Source organism: Leucoraja erinacea, chromosome 22 (genome assembly GCF_028641065.1).
Source record: "Leucoraja erinacea ecotype New England chromosome 22, Leri_hhj_1, whole genome shotgun sequence".
Taxonomy (NCBI): Eukaryota; Metazoa; Chordata; class Chondrichthyes; order Rajiformes; family Rajidae; genus Leucoraja; species Leucoraja erinaceus.
In genome coordinates, this window is record NC_073398.1 from 10,192,658 (window position 1) to 10,208,849 (window position 16,192).

A 16,192-nucleotide genomic window follows, 5' to 3' on the forward strand; every position below is an offset into this window, starting at 1 on the left:
GAGGGGGGAGAGAGGGAGAGAGAGGGAGAGAGAGAGAGAGAGAGAGAGAGAGAGAGGAGAGAGAGAGAGAGAGAGAGAGAGAGAGAGAGAGAGAGAGAGAGAGAGAGAGAGAGACAGAGAGACAGAGAGAGAGAGAGAGAGAGACAGAGAGACAGAGAGACAGACAGACAGAGAGAGAGACAGACAGACAGAGAGACAGACAGACACAGACAGAGAGACAGACAGACAGAGAGACAGACAGAGAGACAGACAGACAGACAGACAGAGAGACAGACAGACAGACAGACAGAGAGACAGACAGACAGAGAGACAGACAGAGAGACAGTCAGAGTCCAAAGAGGGTGCTTTTATATTCCAATTAATAATAAGAGCTCAGCAGACATTCACTATAACTTCAGTCATTGACACCCTTACTTTTGCCCCGTAATTAGAAGCCTTTCAACACAATACTGCAACTATATATGAAGAGATTACTTTTAGCTAAATAAATAATTTGACACAAGACGACAAATAAATCCAACATAATTCATCAGTGCTGGGATATTCTCACAGTGCAGCAAAAAAGCACCAACATAACGTTGCTACCACAAGCAATGTACGGGTGAAACTAGTTCCTGTCTTGAGAGAAAGGATAATACCCATGGTGTATCCAAAATCACAATCTAATGGGGCGCTGTATTGAGGTTGCATTGGATTTAAATAGCATCTCTCCTCCAAGGGTTAATTGGCAGGGACAGGTGTCCCCTTAGCTTTGCCCTGATCCTCCACCTTTTTGATAGCTGCCTGAATGGCCTGTGGATCACCCAGAAGTTCGTGGTGTTTAACTGGACGTAGGCATTCGTCCAGCTCCAGGAGAACTGGGATTCCAGTGGGAAGGGTCAAGTTAATGATCTCATCATCTGGGATCCCTGAAAGAAAGTACAGAAAAAAGAATGTGATTAATGCGTGGAAACTTGAAGATGGATGAACATGAAGGATTCCCTCAGACTAGAGGCGAGGTTGAGAATACTGTACCAGTAAATCTGTGCAAAGTTCCACTGAATGTCAAGCGAGTATAGCACCAAAAAAGGATGTCAAGTAGAATCTAACTGCCGTTATTTTTAGCTGAATCTCAAACTTGGCATTGCAAATCCATTGGTCTTTGCATGCTTCACATCTGCAATTAAGGTCAATTGCCTGAATAAAAATGAGCTGTTTTCAAAAACAAAGTCCAACATAAAAGGAAAAGTCTTCAAGGCAGAAATGTTAGTATTGACGACCCCCGCATTACAGTAGGGGGGTGGGGAAGAGTTCCTGGAATACAGTCCTCTCACGATTTTGCTGATATGCAAAGCCGCGTCATCTGAGCATGCAACATGCAGTGCCAGTTAATGAAATGAAAATGTTTACTTTGGTTTAGTTTAGAGATACAGCATGGAAACAGGGCTTTCGGCCCACCGAGACCATGCCGATCATCGACCACCCATGCACATTAGTTCTGTGTTATCTCACTGTCTCATCCACCTCCTACACAATAGGGACAATTTACGGCGGCCAATTAATCTACATACCCGCACATTTTTTGGGATGTGGGGCAAAACTGGAGTACCGGAGGAAACCCACAGTCACAAGGAGAACATGCAAACACACACAGACAGCACCCAAGGTCAAGATCGAACCCGGGTCTCTGGTGCTGTGAGGCAGCAGCTCCACCAGCTGTGCCACTGCGCCACCCTATTTACAACAGTTTATGTTTCTGATTTCTGCAGTTAGTGCAACTAGAGGCAGACACGGGAGAGGTGTTGATGCGAGTGAGTGGGCTGTGGGCTCACCTCCTGCACCATAGGAAAGGCTCTGGGGTTTTGTGGTCAGCTGCAGGAGGTGCCCTAGGGCACGGAGGCTGAGGGGTGGTAGTGTGAGGTGAGGGACGGCTAGTTCGTGGGCCGAAGTGCCCAGATCGAGGTGTTGGTGGAGTGGACGTTGGAGGTCCTGAGGCCGCCTGGATTCGATTAGAATGGGCGTCACTCCACGAGGCCAAGCATTGGATGAGATACGGCCTGCAGCGATACGGAGCTGCGGTGGACGACATTGACAGTATCACCTGGCCAGACCGACCCCTGCAACCACGACCCAGAGTCACCATCAGAACAACGGGCCTTTATGGAACGATACAAGATGGTGCCTGAAACATGGTAACTCTTGTGTACTGCCTCAGTGTAATCTACTATCCTTACACTCCTGTACTTAAGTATGATTGTGCCTATGTATAGTATGATTTTTACTCAACTGTATGCAAAAAAAGAATTTCACTGTATCTCGGTACATGTGAGATTAAAGTACCATTGACCATTGAAGGAGGACAATGGCAAGGCAGGATTTAAAAAACAGGGATAAGAATCTTAAAATACAAGGATTTCCAGGATTTTCAATGTAGGCCAGGAAGTATAGTGGCAAAAGGCAAATCAAATGATGCAGGTACGGATAGAGTGTTTTGTGGGACCTCAAGTTGCTGAAGTGTAGGTCAAGGAACAAAGGCCAAGATAATGTATGAAGGAACTGCAGATGCTGATTTAAACCAAAGATAGACACTAGAAAATGCTGAAGTAACTCAGCAGGACAGGCAAAATCTCTGGAGAGAAGGAATGGGTAACGTATCGGGTTGAGACCCTTCTCAGCTTCTACTCAAAGGCCAAGATAGCATTGCCAAAGCCAAGACTAAATATAACCAGGAGCAAAACGCAAAGTGCTGGAGGAATTCAGCAAGTCAGGCAATGTCTGGGGAGGGATTGGACAGTTGGCATTTCAGATCTGTCCCTCCTTCCCTCAGCAGATGCTGCCTGACCTGCTGAGTTCCTCCAGCACTTTGTCTTTTGTTCAAGATTCCAGCATCAGCAATGTCTAGCACTTCTATAATATAACTGTTCTATGGCTAGTTTTAGCACCAGAGGCTGATTCAGGCTGTTACAAAACTGGAAATAGGCATCTTCGCAATCGTATAGATGTGTAACTCAAATATGTTACAAAGGCTCCATCAATGACTCAATCTTGTAGCTGTCAGATGGAGACAAAGAATGTGTGTTGGTGGGAAGGCATTGGCTTCACTTCATAAACAGCATTTTGTTCCAAGTTTGGAAAAGTATTTTAAAAACTATTTAAAAAAGTATTTTAGAACTTCCAAAAAGTGTGATCTGAAAGTAGAAACTTTAGCCGATACCTGGTATTTTTAAATATTGTGTTTCTAGAAGCTCTTAAGTTGTAGACTATGCAGTGTGAAAGGAATAGATGTAAAATGCATTTGGGAATATATTCGTGTTGATATAGAATTTATCCAGGATTGAGATCACTTTTTTTTTAAAAACAGAACAATCCAGCAAAACCAAAAGCTTAGTTGCACTTTCTCTGAGGTGATTGCCGGCTCAGTTACTAAACTGCTGACTAAAATAGAAAGTCTCAAACAATCTCAAGTTTCCGTTTCAAAAAATATAGCCTGGGAATTATCCCTTAACATTTTGTCTTTTGCTCAAGATTCCAGCATCTGCCTCATGCCTCTATATATAACAAAGCTGTGGATAAAGGTTTTAGCACCACAGGCAGTCAGGCAAAGTTACAATCTTCACACTGGCACTGATATGTAACTCAAATATGTCACAAAAGCCCCAGTGATCTGACTCAATCTTGTAGCTGCTAATTTGACGTCTCAAATGAATTGCCAATCTGAACTATTACACCATCAACACGTTCTCCCAGTGACTTTGAGTGCTGTCCATGTGGAGTTGGCACGTTTTCCCAGAGACCGACTGGATTTCCTCCCGCATCCCAAAATTGGAATGGCTTCTGTAAATTATCCCGAGAGTGTAGGATAGACCTAGTGTAAGGGGGTGATCATTGGTCAGCACGGACGTGGGGCGTGGGTGGGGGGGGGGCTGTATTCACACTGTATTTCGAACTAAACTCTGCAATTATTTGCGGTCTTGGGCAGAGCTGTTACCAAACCGAGTTCTGATACAACCCGACAGTCTGCTTTCTATGGTACATCTACATTGGAATGTTTCTTCAATGCCTCCACATGGGAATGGACATCTTCACTATCGAGGAATTGCCAATACAGGGCTGCCAACTCTCACGCTTTGAGCGTGACACTCACGCATTTCAGCCAATTCTCACGCCCTCACGCTGAAGACAGAATTCTCACGCTGACAGGCTGTCTTCAGTCTCTGCACAGCAAAGATCCTATAGCGGAGCTATAGGATCTTTGCTGCACAGTTTGTCTCAGGTTTGGCCCTGGGCAGCGCGTCGGTCCCGGGCAGTGGGTGCCAGCGCTTTTGTGCGCCGTCTGCGAGTGCTGCACTTCCGGCTACCGGGGGAACCTCGCTCCCTCCCTCCCTCCTGCCCATCAACTCGCACAGCAGCGCCAGCTCCACTAATCCACGCTACACCGTGCCCGGCAGACTCCCGGGCGGCCGGGGAAAGAGAGGGAGGGGAGAGGAGAGAGAAGAGAGAGAGAGAGAGAGAAAATAATGGAGTGATGGAGGCAAAGAGAGACAGGGGGAGGGAATGTAGAAAGGGGATGAAGGAAGGGAAGGAGAAAGGGGAGAAAGGAAGCATGAGGAAAAAGAGGGAGGGGGAGGAAAGAGGGAGGAGGGAGGAAAGAGGGACGGGAGGAAAGAGAGAGGGGGGGGGGGGGGGGGGAGGAAAGGTGTGTGTGTGTGTCTCCCTGTGTGTGTGTATGTCCTGTGTGCATGTCTGTGTGTGTGTGTGTCTCCCGTGTGTGTGTCTGTCTGTGTGTATGTGTCTCCCTGTGTGTGTGTGCATGTCTGTGTGTCTCCCTGTGTGTGTGTCTCCCTGTGTGTGTGTCTGTGTCTCCCTGTGTGTGTGTGTGTGTGTGTGTGTGTGTCTCCCTGTGTGTGTGTCTCCCTGTGTGTGTGTGTGTGTGTGTGTGTGTGTGTGTGTGTGTGTCTCTCTGTGTCTGTGCCTGTGTGTGTGTGTCTCTGTGTGTGTGTATGTGTGTGTGTCTTCCTTTGTGTATGTGTCTCCTGTGCGTCTGTTGTCACATCCTGGCCTTAGACAGGGCTGCCAACTTTCACGCTTTGAGCTTTGAGCGCTTTGAGCGTGAGAGTCACGCATTTCAGCCAATTCTCACGCTGATGACAGAATTCTCACGCTGTTTTCAGTCCCTGCACAGTTTGTTTTTTGCGCCATATCACAATGATCTGTGCGGTCTGTGGAAGCGCGTCAGTTGGCGGCTGTGAGTGACGTCGCATCTCTTCTCTTCTTTCTTGGTTGGATGTGCAACCGCCGACAACATGAAGCAGCCGGAGATAAAACTAACCAGGTGAATCAGTTGTAAAACATGTGGAGGACCACAATGAGGCCAAACATCTAGGACAGGGTTCGGCAACCTACGGCACACGGGCCGCAGCCCAAAAAACCTGAACACCCTCCTCCCCTCACCCCCCCCCCCCCCCCCCCCCCCCCCCCCCCCCCCCCCCCCCCGCAACGCTCCCTCGCAATTTCTCACTCTTAACTCTCCCCCCAATGTACCTAAAAGATACTCATTTAATAATCTGAGACGCCTGTTTAATATAATGTACTCGCATAAAGTAGAGGAAGAAGATATATCAATTATTTCTTTGGATGCAGAGAAAGCATTTGATCAGGTAGAGTGGCAATGCTTATATAAAGTACTACAAAAATTTAACATGGGAGAGAATTTTATAACATGGGTAAAATTATTATATGATAAACCGATGGCAAGAATTTTAACTAATAACATGTTATCTCAAAAATTCCAACTATCAAGGGGTAATAGGCAGGGATGTGCACTATCACCCCTGCTATTTGCCCTTATGATAGAACCCCTGGCTGAAAGTATAAGAATTCATCCGAATATTCAGGGCTATAATACCAGGGACTCAAAGAATAAAATCTCATTATATGCAGACGATATACTTTTATATATTACAAAGTCACAAACGAGCATACCAAATTTATTAAACTTAATAGAGGAATTTGGGTCTTTTTCTGGATATAGAATAAACTGGAACAAAAGCGAAATCATGACATTAAAACCTCAAGAACCTACACACTTACTGAAGTTCCCCTTTAAAATCGCAACAGAAAAATTTAAATATTTGGGTATTCAGATTACTAGAAAATATAAAGCATTATTCAATGCTAATTTCATACCTTTATTAAATAAACTTAATACACGGATTAAATTTTGGAAAACACTTCCCTTATCATTATTAGGTAGAATAAATGCAATAAAAATGATCTTCTTACCACAATTACTATACCTATTTCAGTCTATACCGGTATATATACCAAAATTAGACTCTAACATTACAAATTATATTTGGGACTATAAATCACATAGAATCACAAAAAAACACTTATGTAAACCAAAAGAGGTCGGGGGACTTTCACTTCCGAATTTTATGTATTATTACTGGGCAGTGCATATTAAGAATATGATTTATTGGTTGGATAGTTCTACACAACAGACAGAATGGATAAAAAATGGAGAAGGAGGATTGTCATCCTTGTAATATAGGAACGATCCTCTTTTCCCCAAAAAAACTGAATAACACAATATATAAGAAGAACCCAATTATATATGGTACAATAAGAATTTGGAAACAAATAAAATTATCTTTAAAATTAAGAAATCTATCACTGTTAATGCCAATTGCGAATAACCCTTTATTTAAACCATCTCTTATTGATAAGACATATAACCAATGGGAAAGTCTCGGAATTAGAAGGATCAGGGATATGTACGAAACAGGAAACCTACTATCATTCCAACAACTACAATTAAAATTTAAATTGAAAAACAACCAATATTTTAAATATCTTCAGATTTGCGACTTTGTGAAAAAATATATACAAGGATATCAAAAAGTAACTCCTGACTTATTGGAAGAAGCAATGAATATTGAAGCTGACTCACAAAAAATAATATCCTATTTATATAATAGTATTCTAAATATAGACCTACCATCGACAGAGGTACTTAGAGAAGAGTGGGAACGGGAATTAATGATAAAAATTACGAAGGTTAAATGGGAAAAATACCTGATATATATTCACAAATGTTCAATTAATGTAAGACATAATCTAATACAATTTAAAATTGTACATAGATTATATTATTCAAAAACAAGATTGAACAAATTTTATCCAAATATATCCGCCACTTGTGATAAATGTCTAGCCCAAAAGGCAACTATAACACACTCCTTAGTTTCCTGCATAAAACTTTATAGATTTTGGAATGATATTTTTGAAATACTTACAAAATTATTCAAGACAAGAATGGAACCTAATACTGAAATGATTATATTTGGTGTAATGGAAGATGGGAATAAATTGAACACATCTCAAAATCTATTCCTTAATTATGGTTTAATAATAGCAAAAAAATTAATACTTAAATTTTGGAAGGGTACATCAATACCAACGCTTAAAATGTGGATTGCAAGTATGTTGGACACCGCTCATCTTGAGGAAATGCGATTCCTCCTAATGGATAAATCAGACCAATTCATAACGAGTTGGTCTCCATTCGTCGTTTTTTTGGAATCATATGGTGCAACACAATTGTAAAAAATAACTGTTTCAGGACTGGACGAGGGTTGGTCAAGACTATAAATAATGATCTCCTTTTCTTTTCACTATTTTCTCTCTCAACTTTCTTCATTTACTCGTTTTCTTTCTTCACACACTATATATTTCACATTTTTCTATCCTTTACTATCTAACCTCTTTTTCTTATTCTCATCTTTTTTCAATGTAACAAAAAAAAAAAAAGAAGTTGTACATAAAATGTATTATGAAAATATATATTAGGCACTTTGGTGCCATATGACTGTGCTTACTTCTAATAAAATAAAATAAAAAAAAAAAAAAAAAAAAAAAAAAAAAAAACTCACCCAATGTTGGCAGCCCTGCCAATATAATTGAACATTTGACAAGCAGCTAGAAACATCCCCACTTGTGATGTTATGTTGGAAGATTGGTGGGAGATAAAGCAGCTGAAGATGACCGAGTCTTAACCAAGGCCCTGTGAAACTCATGAAGCAGGGCGGAGTGACTCTCGACACCAAGCATCTTTCTTTGTGTGATGTACCTTTCCCTTGATGCCCTTAACTCCATATATTGTCAGTTCACCCTTAATTAAAAGCTGGCTGGATATCATCTGAATGCACCTTTACCATTTGATTGCAGCTCTTTGGGCATGTAAATAAGAAGGCTAAATAGTTTTTTTTCTTTGAATCAGTCACTATTTAGCCTTCTTATTTACATGAACCAGAAAAAATATATTGGGAATTTCAGAGGAGCAGTACCCTGCCGTTCTTAATACTGACATTGCCAAAACTTAAACTGTCTTTCGTGGCCAAGCTTGGCGGGACAGGCCAACTGCTGCAAAACCACATACTGAAGATCAAACAAAGAAACATAATCTAAACTAAGCACTGATGCAGCTAACTCTATAACGCAGTTCTACATAAGACCAATCTAACTCCAGAACTTGATGTCGTTTCACATGGTGCATGGTGCAGCCTTGCATTTTCCAAGGTTATTGAAATCTCCAATGTTAGGATGAATGTCAACACTGAGTTTAAACTGCAACCAATAATCAACATTGCCTGCCCCGATTACTTTCTTCAGAAGCTTTCACTGATGGAAAACAGAAAATAAAAAGGAGTTTGCAGTTTCTCCCTGGAACCACGTGGGTCTCACCCGAGTGCTCCGGTTTTCTCCCACATCCCAAAGATGAATAGGTTTGTAGGTTAATTGGCCCTCTGTAAATTGTCCCTAGTGTGTTGGATTGAACGAATGTACACAGTTGATCATTGGTCGGCGTGGACTCGGTGGGCCGAAGGGCCTGTTTCCACGCTGTGTCTCTGAAAACCAAAACTAAAATAAAACAATTTGCATGCATGTTAAAAGATCACCAGCATTGTCGATAAAGGTGAAAGCAGACTGGAGAGCAAGAGCTAGAGGGCATACGTTGAAGGTGAGAGGGGAAAGATTTAATAGGAACCTGGGGGACAATGTTTTTTCCACAAAGAGGGTGCTGGGTAAATGGAACGAGCAGCCATAGGAATAGATAGGAAAGGTTGTGAGGGAAATGGGCCAACCATGGGCAAATGGGACGAGTTTATATGGGGCATCTTGGTCGGCATGGACGACTTGGGTTGAAGGGTCTGTTTCCATGCTGTTTGACTATAACGCTTACAGCAAATAGGAGGCAGAAGAATACAAACTAAAACAATTAGAAAGTCGCGTTTGTTGTAAAAAAAGGATAAATTCTACTCGGTTTGAAGTCCTCGACCTACAATGGAAACTAATGAGGCATTGTGACAATATAAATGAATGATTTTGGCCTGGATTTGCTGGCAGTTTACTTTAAGTCTTGGCAAATTCAAGACACTCTCATGCATGTGGAATCCCAATATTTAAATTTAGATTTGACCTGGCATGGAACCCACAAGCCCATTCATTTGAATGGAGACGCTATGGGCATGAGGGTGTATGGACATCAATAAGCAAGATGGGTTCCAATAAACAATGAACAACAATTTCATTCAAAATAAGTTCTTCCAATTTAATATTTCAAATGTAATTATTAAATCTGTCTGCAGAAGGGTCTCGACCCGAAACGTCATCCATTCCTTTTCTCCAGAGATGCTGCCTATCGCGCTGAGTTACTCCAGGTTTTTGTGTCTAACTTGTATTTACATAGTTGGCTGAAGGGTAGAGTGCCAACAGTTCAATTAACAGGACGGGAGGGTTTAAAGAAAGTGGAAGTGCCCAAATAAGGGCAGCATAGTGGCAGAGCTGCTGCCTCACAGTGCCAGAGTCTCGGGTTCCATCCCAAATATGGGCGCTGTCTGTGTGGAGTTTGTACGTTCTCCCCCTGTGACCGCATGAGTTTTTTCCAGGAGCTCCGGTTTCCTCCCTGATCCCAAAGACGTGCAGGTTTGGAGGTTAATTAGCCTTTGTATATTGCTCCTAGTGTGTAGGAGCTGGATGGGAAAGTGGAATTAGTGCAGAGGTGATCAATGATCGGCGTGGACTTGGTGGGCCAAAGGCCTGTTTCCACACAGCATTTCTAAATTAAACAAGAAAGAACAAAATGCTGGAGTAACTCAGCGATTCAGGCAGCATCTCTGGAGAAAATGGATAGGTGACATTTCGGGTCGGGACCTTTCTTCAGTTTGAACAAGGACCCCGCCCTGAAAAGTTACCTATCCATTTTCTCCAGAGATGCTGCCTGACCCGCTGAGTTACTCCAGCATTTTGTGCCTATCTTTGGTATAAACCAGCATCTGCAATTCCTTTTTATTAAATAAGAAAGAAATTCAGTATCCAGCAAAGTTCAAAGATGTGATATGAATGAAAAATATTACTTTGCCTCGACTCCCATCATCTGCTTGAACCTGCCCCAAAACAGAATAAGGCTGGGATTAGAATTGCAGAAAAGATAACAATTCAGATCACCAATGTTTAGGTACAATCCTCTGTAATCCACTCGCATGTCTTAGGCGACTGGGGAGAGGATTTACAGAAGCATTTTGTTTCCAATGAAAGTGCTTACAACAGGCACAAAAAACACTTTAATCTAACGGCTGTGTTCAGTTGAAATACCCAGTCTTACACACTATCTGTAACTAACACTTAATAAACTTGCATTCACAAGTGTAGAATTAGTCACAGGAAGAATTATTCCAGTTTTGCTGCAACTGAGCACTAAATATGCTTAAAGACTTCCTGTGGAACACACTGTACAATATTTCGAGAACACTCGATCTATCCTAAACATCAGATGAAGGACATATTACTTCCATAAAAGGCCACAATCATTTTCTCGCCTTGAAAGCCAGTTGGCTGTTACACCAAACCTCGCAATCAAGGTTAACCCTTGGACTGACGACTTGATTTGTCATTCGTCCCAACCAATTTCATTTCCAGTCACATTACAGTTCTCCCTACTAAATTACTGGGAAAAGTTGCTTGAAGTTTACGAGCTTTACTTGCGTCACCCAAATTCAAAGTCCAAAACGCAATTTTGCACATTTAAAAAACTAAATTCCTACTTTACTCAAACTACTGGATTAAAAAAAAGAGCATTTTTGAGGACATGTGAGAACAGAGAGATGGAACCATCCTAATTGCTCTTTCAGAGATAAGTGATGTCAGCACAAATGGATTTTAACCATTTTCATTTTTATGTATTATTGAGTCTTTCAGCATGGCAACAGGTCCTTGAACGCATGCCGTCCATGCTGACCAAGATGCCCCATAAAAGATCACTCCATTTGCTCGTGTTTGGCCCATATCCCTCTAAACCCTTCCTATCCATGTACTTATCCAAATGATATTAGTACCTGTCTTAATGACCTCCTCAGGCAGCTTGTTCCATATACCCACCACCCTCTGAGTGAAAATGTTGCCTGTCAGGTTTCTATTAAATTTTTCCCCTCTCCCCTTGAACATATGCCCTCTGGTTTTTGATTGGGCCGGGACCCTTCTTCAGAAAGAGATTCTTGGTTTCATATTTCACCTCCAGCACCCGGCATTCCCCGAGTACTGAGCTGGGCTGCTGCCTCAGTGATGTTCCCGGGTCTCTATAGTGGCATATTAGAGAGCATATTGACTGGTGGCATCACGGCCCGGTTCGGCAACTCGAACTCACACAACGAAGAAAATTGAAAAAAGTGAAGACTGCCCAGTCCATCACGGGCACTGAACTCCCCACCATCAAAGGGATCTACAGGAGTCGCTGCCTCAAAAAGGCAGCCAGCATCATCAGAGACGCACACCACCCTGGACACACTCTTACTTCAGTCCTGTTATCAGAAAGAAGTACAGAACTCTGAAAACTATAACATCCAGGTTCAGGACCAGCATCTTGCCTCCAACCATCAGACTATTTTACTTCGGAGTCACGTGAGTGACTACGTGAAGAACCCACCCAGCGCGCAGGCGCGGCATTACGTCAGCAGTGCAACAGCGGCAGCAGCTGGAGCCAGGCTCTCCAGCTGCAGCATAAAGACGAGACCTCAGGTAAGTGCCTTTTTTGTTTCAGAGTCGCGCTAGAGAGAATAATGGCCTCTCGCAAGCGACCAGCCAGGAGGACTGCCTGCCCTACTCCACCCGAGGACGGGTCCATAGCGGGACGGCAGCCTCTCGCAGCGGAGGAGCTTTTTCAACGCTCCCGCTCACCCGACACCGAGCCGCCCCCAGTGCTGCAAATCTCGACGCCCCGCACAGGGAGGAAGGCGACACAGAAAACCGACCGGCCGGTGTCCTCCGATGATTCGGAGGAACGGGAACACTCTCCCCCACCGAAAAGGGGAGACGTTCGGATGAGCTGCATGAGGCAGCTCCTCGAACGTATGATTAATGAGGAGATGCGGCATCTCCCAGGAGGACGGGCTTTGGCCTCCTCCTCTCCACACCCTTCTGTACCCTCTATATTCGAGGGCAGTAAGGGAGGCCAGGACTGGGCTGGCCTATCCCAAGGGCAGGCGGAGGATATCGTCAGCATGCCGGGCGTGCCGGAAGAAGAGCTACTGGGTGTAGTGGGCCGATATGCGGCACCACCAACAACTGGGATGGTGTTGCCACCCAGAATGGCGGCAACTATAAACAGGCTGTCCAACAACCCGCTGCAGGACAAGGCTGTCCAGCAGGCCCTTGACAACTACATCGCGCCCGAAAATTGCGAGGCGCTGAAGGTCAAGACGGTAAATGGGCAGATCTGGAACCAGCTGGGGCAGCACATAAGGGCTCAGGAGGTAAAAATGCAGCGAGTCCTGAAGCTACACTCAGCAGCCGTCACCGCCTTTGCTCGGTCAGTTGGGGAGGAAGACCTGACCATACCCCAGCAAGATGCCCTCGCACTGATGTGCGGCACCACGTACGAGCTAAACAACCTACGGCGGGACAACATCAGGCCTGCCCTCAACCCAACATATGCGGGCCTCTGTAAAGCTCCAGCGCCCGAACGACAGGCGCTGCTATTTGGTGCGGATCTGCCCAAAAGGCTCAAGGAGTTGGAAGAGGCGGCAAAACCAGTAGGCCTCATGAGGGCAGGGCCAGGACCGAGCAGGGCGAAGACACCCAGTTGGCCGCACGCCTCGGCAGCCACCAGCAGATACCGAGCTGGTGAAAGCCTGGTGACCGCCTCCCACTACCCCCAGTGCTCTTTTTTAGAGCGGGGCCCAGGGCGGAGCCGTGGGAAGATGCGCCGCCCCCCCGCAGCACCAACACGGACAACCTTGGGCCAGACCCACCGGAAACGACCCCACAAGTGAACATGGAGGTAGGTGGGTCTGGTTCCTGTCAACATACACAGACAAAGGGTGTAGTATTAACAGGGGGACGTTTGAGGTTCTTCAAGCATGTTTGGTGCTCCCTTACTAACAATCAGTTTATACTCAACAGTATTAGTGGATACAAGATTGAATTCAAACCAGGCGTAGAACCGCCAGTTCAGCACATGCCCCAAAGGGTGTTCCTTCCCTCGGCAGTTGAGAAGGTAGAAGGACAAGCTGAACTTGATCGGCTCGTGGCTAAAGGCATCATAGAAATGACCACACACGAGCCGCAAGAATTTGTATCAAATTTTTTTCAAAACTAAAAAAAGATGGTGGATGTCGCATTATTATTGACCTGACATCACTTAATCAGTCTGTTGAGTATCAACATTTCAAAATGGAGACATTTGTCACTGCCAGACAACTGATCTCCAAGGGATACTACATGGCAAGCATAGATATCAAAGATGCTTACTATTTGGTACCCATTCATAAAGATTACTTTAAATATCTGAAATTTATCTGGAGGGGCCAGCTATGGCAGTACCGAGCTTTGCCCAATGGTTTAACGACAGCTCCCAGACTATTTACGAAAATTCTTAAAGTGGCCATGAAGAAATTGAGAGAATTAAAACATTTAGTAGTGGCCTATCTGGACGATGTTCTCATATTAGGAAGAACACGGGATCAAGCTGTCGCAGGAGTGTTAGCCACTAAACAACTCCTTGAAACTTTGGGTTTTATCCTCCACCCAGATAAATCCATATTGGAGCCTACTACTAACATGGATTACTTAGGCTTCACTATTGACACGATTCACATGACTGTCACTCTGCCCAGAAACAAAACAGTTTCACTCATTGAAGCTTGTAGCCATTTAATTGCCACACCGCAACCTAGAATACGGCATGTAGCCAGAGTTATTGGCTCTATAGTAGCAGCATTTCCGGCTGCCCAACATGGGCCCTTGCATTATCAAAATCTCCAAAGAGCAAGGACTCATGCATTACGCCTTCATAGGGGGCATTATGATCGCAAAATGGATTTACCCGCTGAAGCCAAATTAGAACTTCAGTGGTGGGTTGACAATATTTGGCACAGTCACAGTCCTATCACCGTAACCAATCCTAACATAACCATTGCAACGGATGCCAGTGCTTTAGGCTGGGGAGCTACTAACTCCAAAGACAGCACAGGTGGCAGATGGACTAATTCAGAGGCATCGCTACTACACTCACTGGGCATTAACTTTTTGGAAATGCTCGCCGCCTTTTATGGGCTAAAAGCATATGCATCTGGTATGCGACACGTGCATGTTAGAATTATGATCGACAACACTACGGCAGTATCTTATATCCAGCACATGGGTGGCATTAAATCAGTATCATGCAACAAATTAACTGCTATAATCTGGCAATGGTGTGTCGAGAGACATATTTGGCTATCAGCTGCCTATTTACCAGGCAAGCTAAATTTAGTGGCGGACACCAGGTCACGAAAATTCAACGACAACATCGAATGGATGTTGGACCCAAAATCATTTGCTAAAATTATCAAGCAATATGGTACGCCAGATATAGATTTGTTTGCGTCTAGGTTAAATCACCAACTACCCATGTATGTGGCTTGGGAACCAGACCCAGAGGCAGCAGCGGTAGATGCCTTCACGCTGGACTGGGGAAATTTCTTTTTCTATGCTTTCCCTCCCTTCTGCCTCATCAGTCGGGTACTCCAGAAAATTCAGGCAGACTCAGCCTCTGGCATTCTGGTCGTGCCCGACTGGCCTACCCAACCATGGTTCCCAATGTTCCACGACATGGTGGTAGAGACACCAATGGTCCTTCAACACCACCCCAAATTATTGACTCACCCGGTAACTGGCATTAGCCATCCATGCCACCAAAAATTGAAACTCCTGGTTTCCAGATTTTGAACAGGCCTTACCGGGGATTGGGGTTATCAGACAGAACAATCACCACCATGTCGGCATCCCTGCGAGTTTCCACCAAGAAACAGTACCTGACCTTCATCAGGAAATGGGAACAGTACTGTCTGGACGCAGGGACATCCTACACGACGACTTCGATCTCGGATGTGCTGGAGTTCCTGGCCCACCTGCACCATGATCTCAAGATGAGCTACAGTGCCATCAACACGGCTCGGAGCGCACTGTCCGCATATCTAATGCCGATAGAACAGCATAGTGTGGGATCCCACCCTCTAGTCATCAGACTCCTTAAGGGGATCTTTAATACCAAACCCCCTACGCCTAGATACACTCACATGTGGGATGTGAGTGTAGTTCTCACACACCTTCGAGGTTGGCCTCCGGTGGGATCCCTGAGCCTGGAACAGGCCACTTACAAAACCCTCATGCTCATGGCGCTTGTCTCAGCTCAAAGGGTCCAGTCGCTCCATCAGCTTAATCTAAACTACATGGTGACCACCCCAGATACCATTACTTTCACTATGCCGGGGTTGGTAAAACAAAGTAGACCAGGTACATCAAACTCCCCGATGATCTTCCGGGCTTACCCTCCAGAACCTAGGCTGTGTGTGGTGACCCACCTTCAACATTATCTAGACACTACCCAAACGCTAAGAGGGAGAGACAAAGCCTTATGGGTTAGCCACAGGAAGCCTTTTGGACGGGTAACCAGCCAAACATTATCCAGATGGTTGAAACAGGTCCTCAGCATGGCAGGGATTAACACTAATGTTTTTAAATCCCATTCAACCAGGGCAGCGTCCACCTCAGCGGCGGATAGGATGCAGGTTCCCCTCGACCACATCCTCAGAGCAGCGGGATGGTCAAGGGAATCGACATTCCAACGATTTTACAACAAACCGCTGATGGAACAGGACGTCTTTGCGGATACTGT

At 44.6% G+C, this 16,192-nt stretch overlaps 1 protein-coding gene across 3 annotated transcripts in view; it reads right to left on the bottom strand.

The window, feature by feature from the left end:
- Nucleotides 1–241: 241 nt before the first annotated feature.
- bpgm (2,3-bisphosphoglycerate mutase) overlaps nucleotides 242–16,192 on the bottom strand; it is a 29,070-nt gene continuing 13,119 nt past the window's right edge. For all 3 annotated transcript variants that reach the window (XM_055652934.1, XM_055652933.1, XM_055652932.1), the window contains one exon: nucleotides 242–908. In XM_055652934.1, the coding sequence (XP_055508909.1) occupies nucleotides 721–908 (188 nt within the window). In that variant the 3' untranslated portion in view covers nucleotides 242–720. The remainder of the gene's footprint in view (nucleotides 909–16,192) is intronic.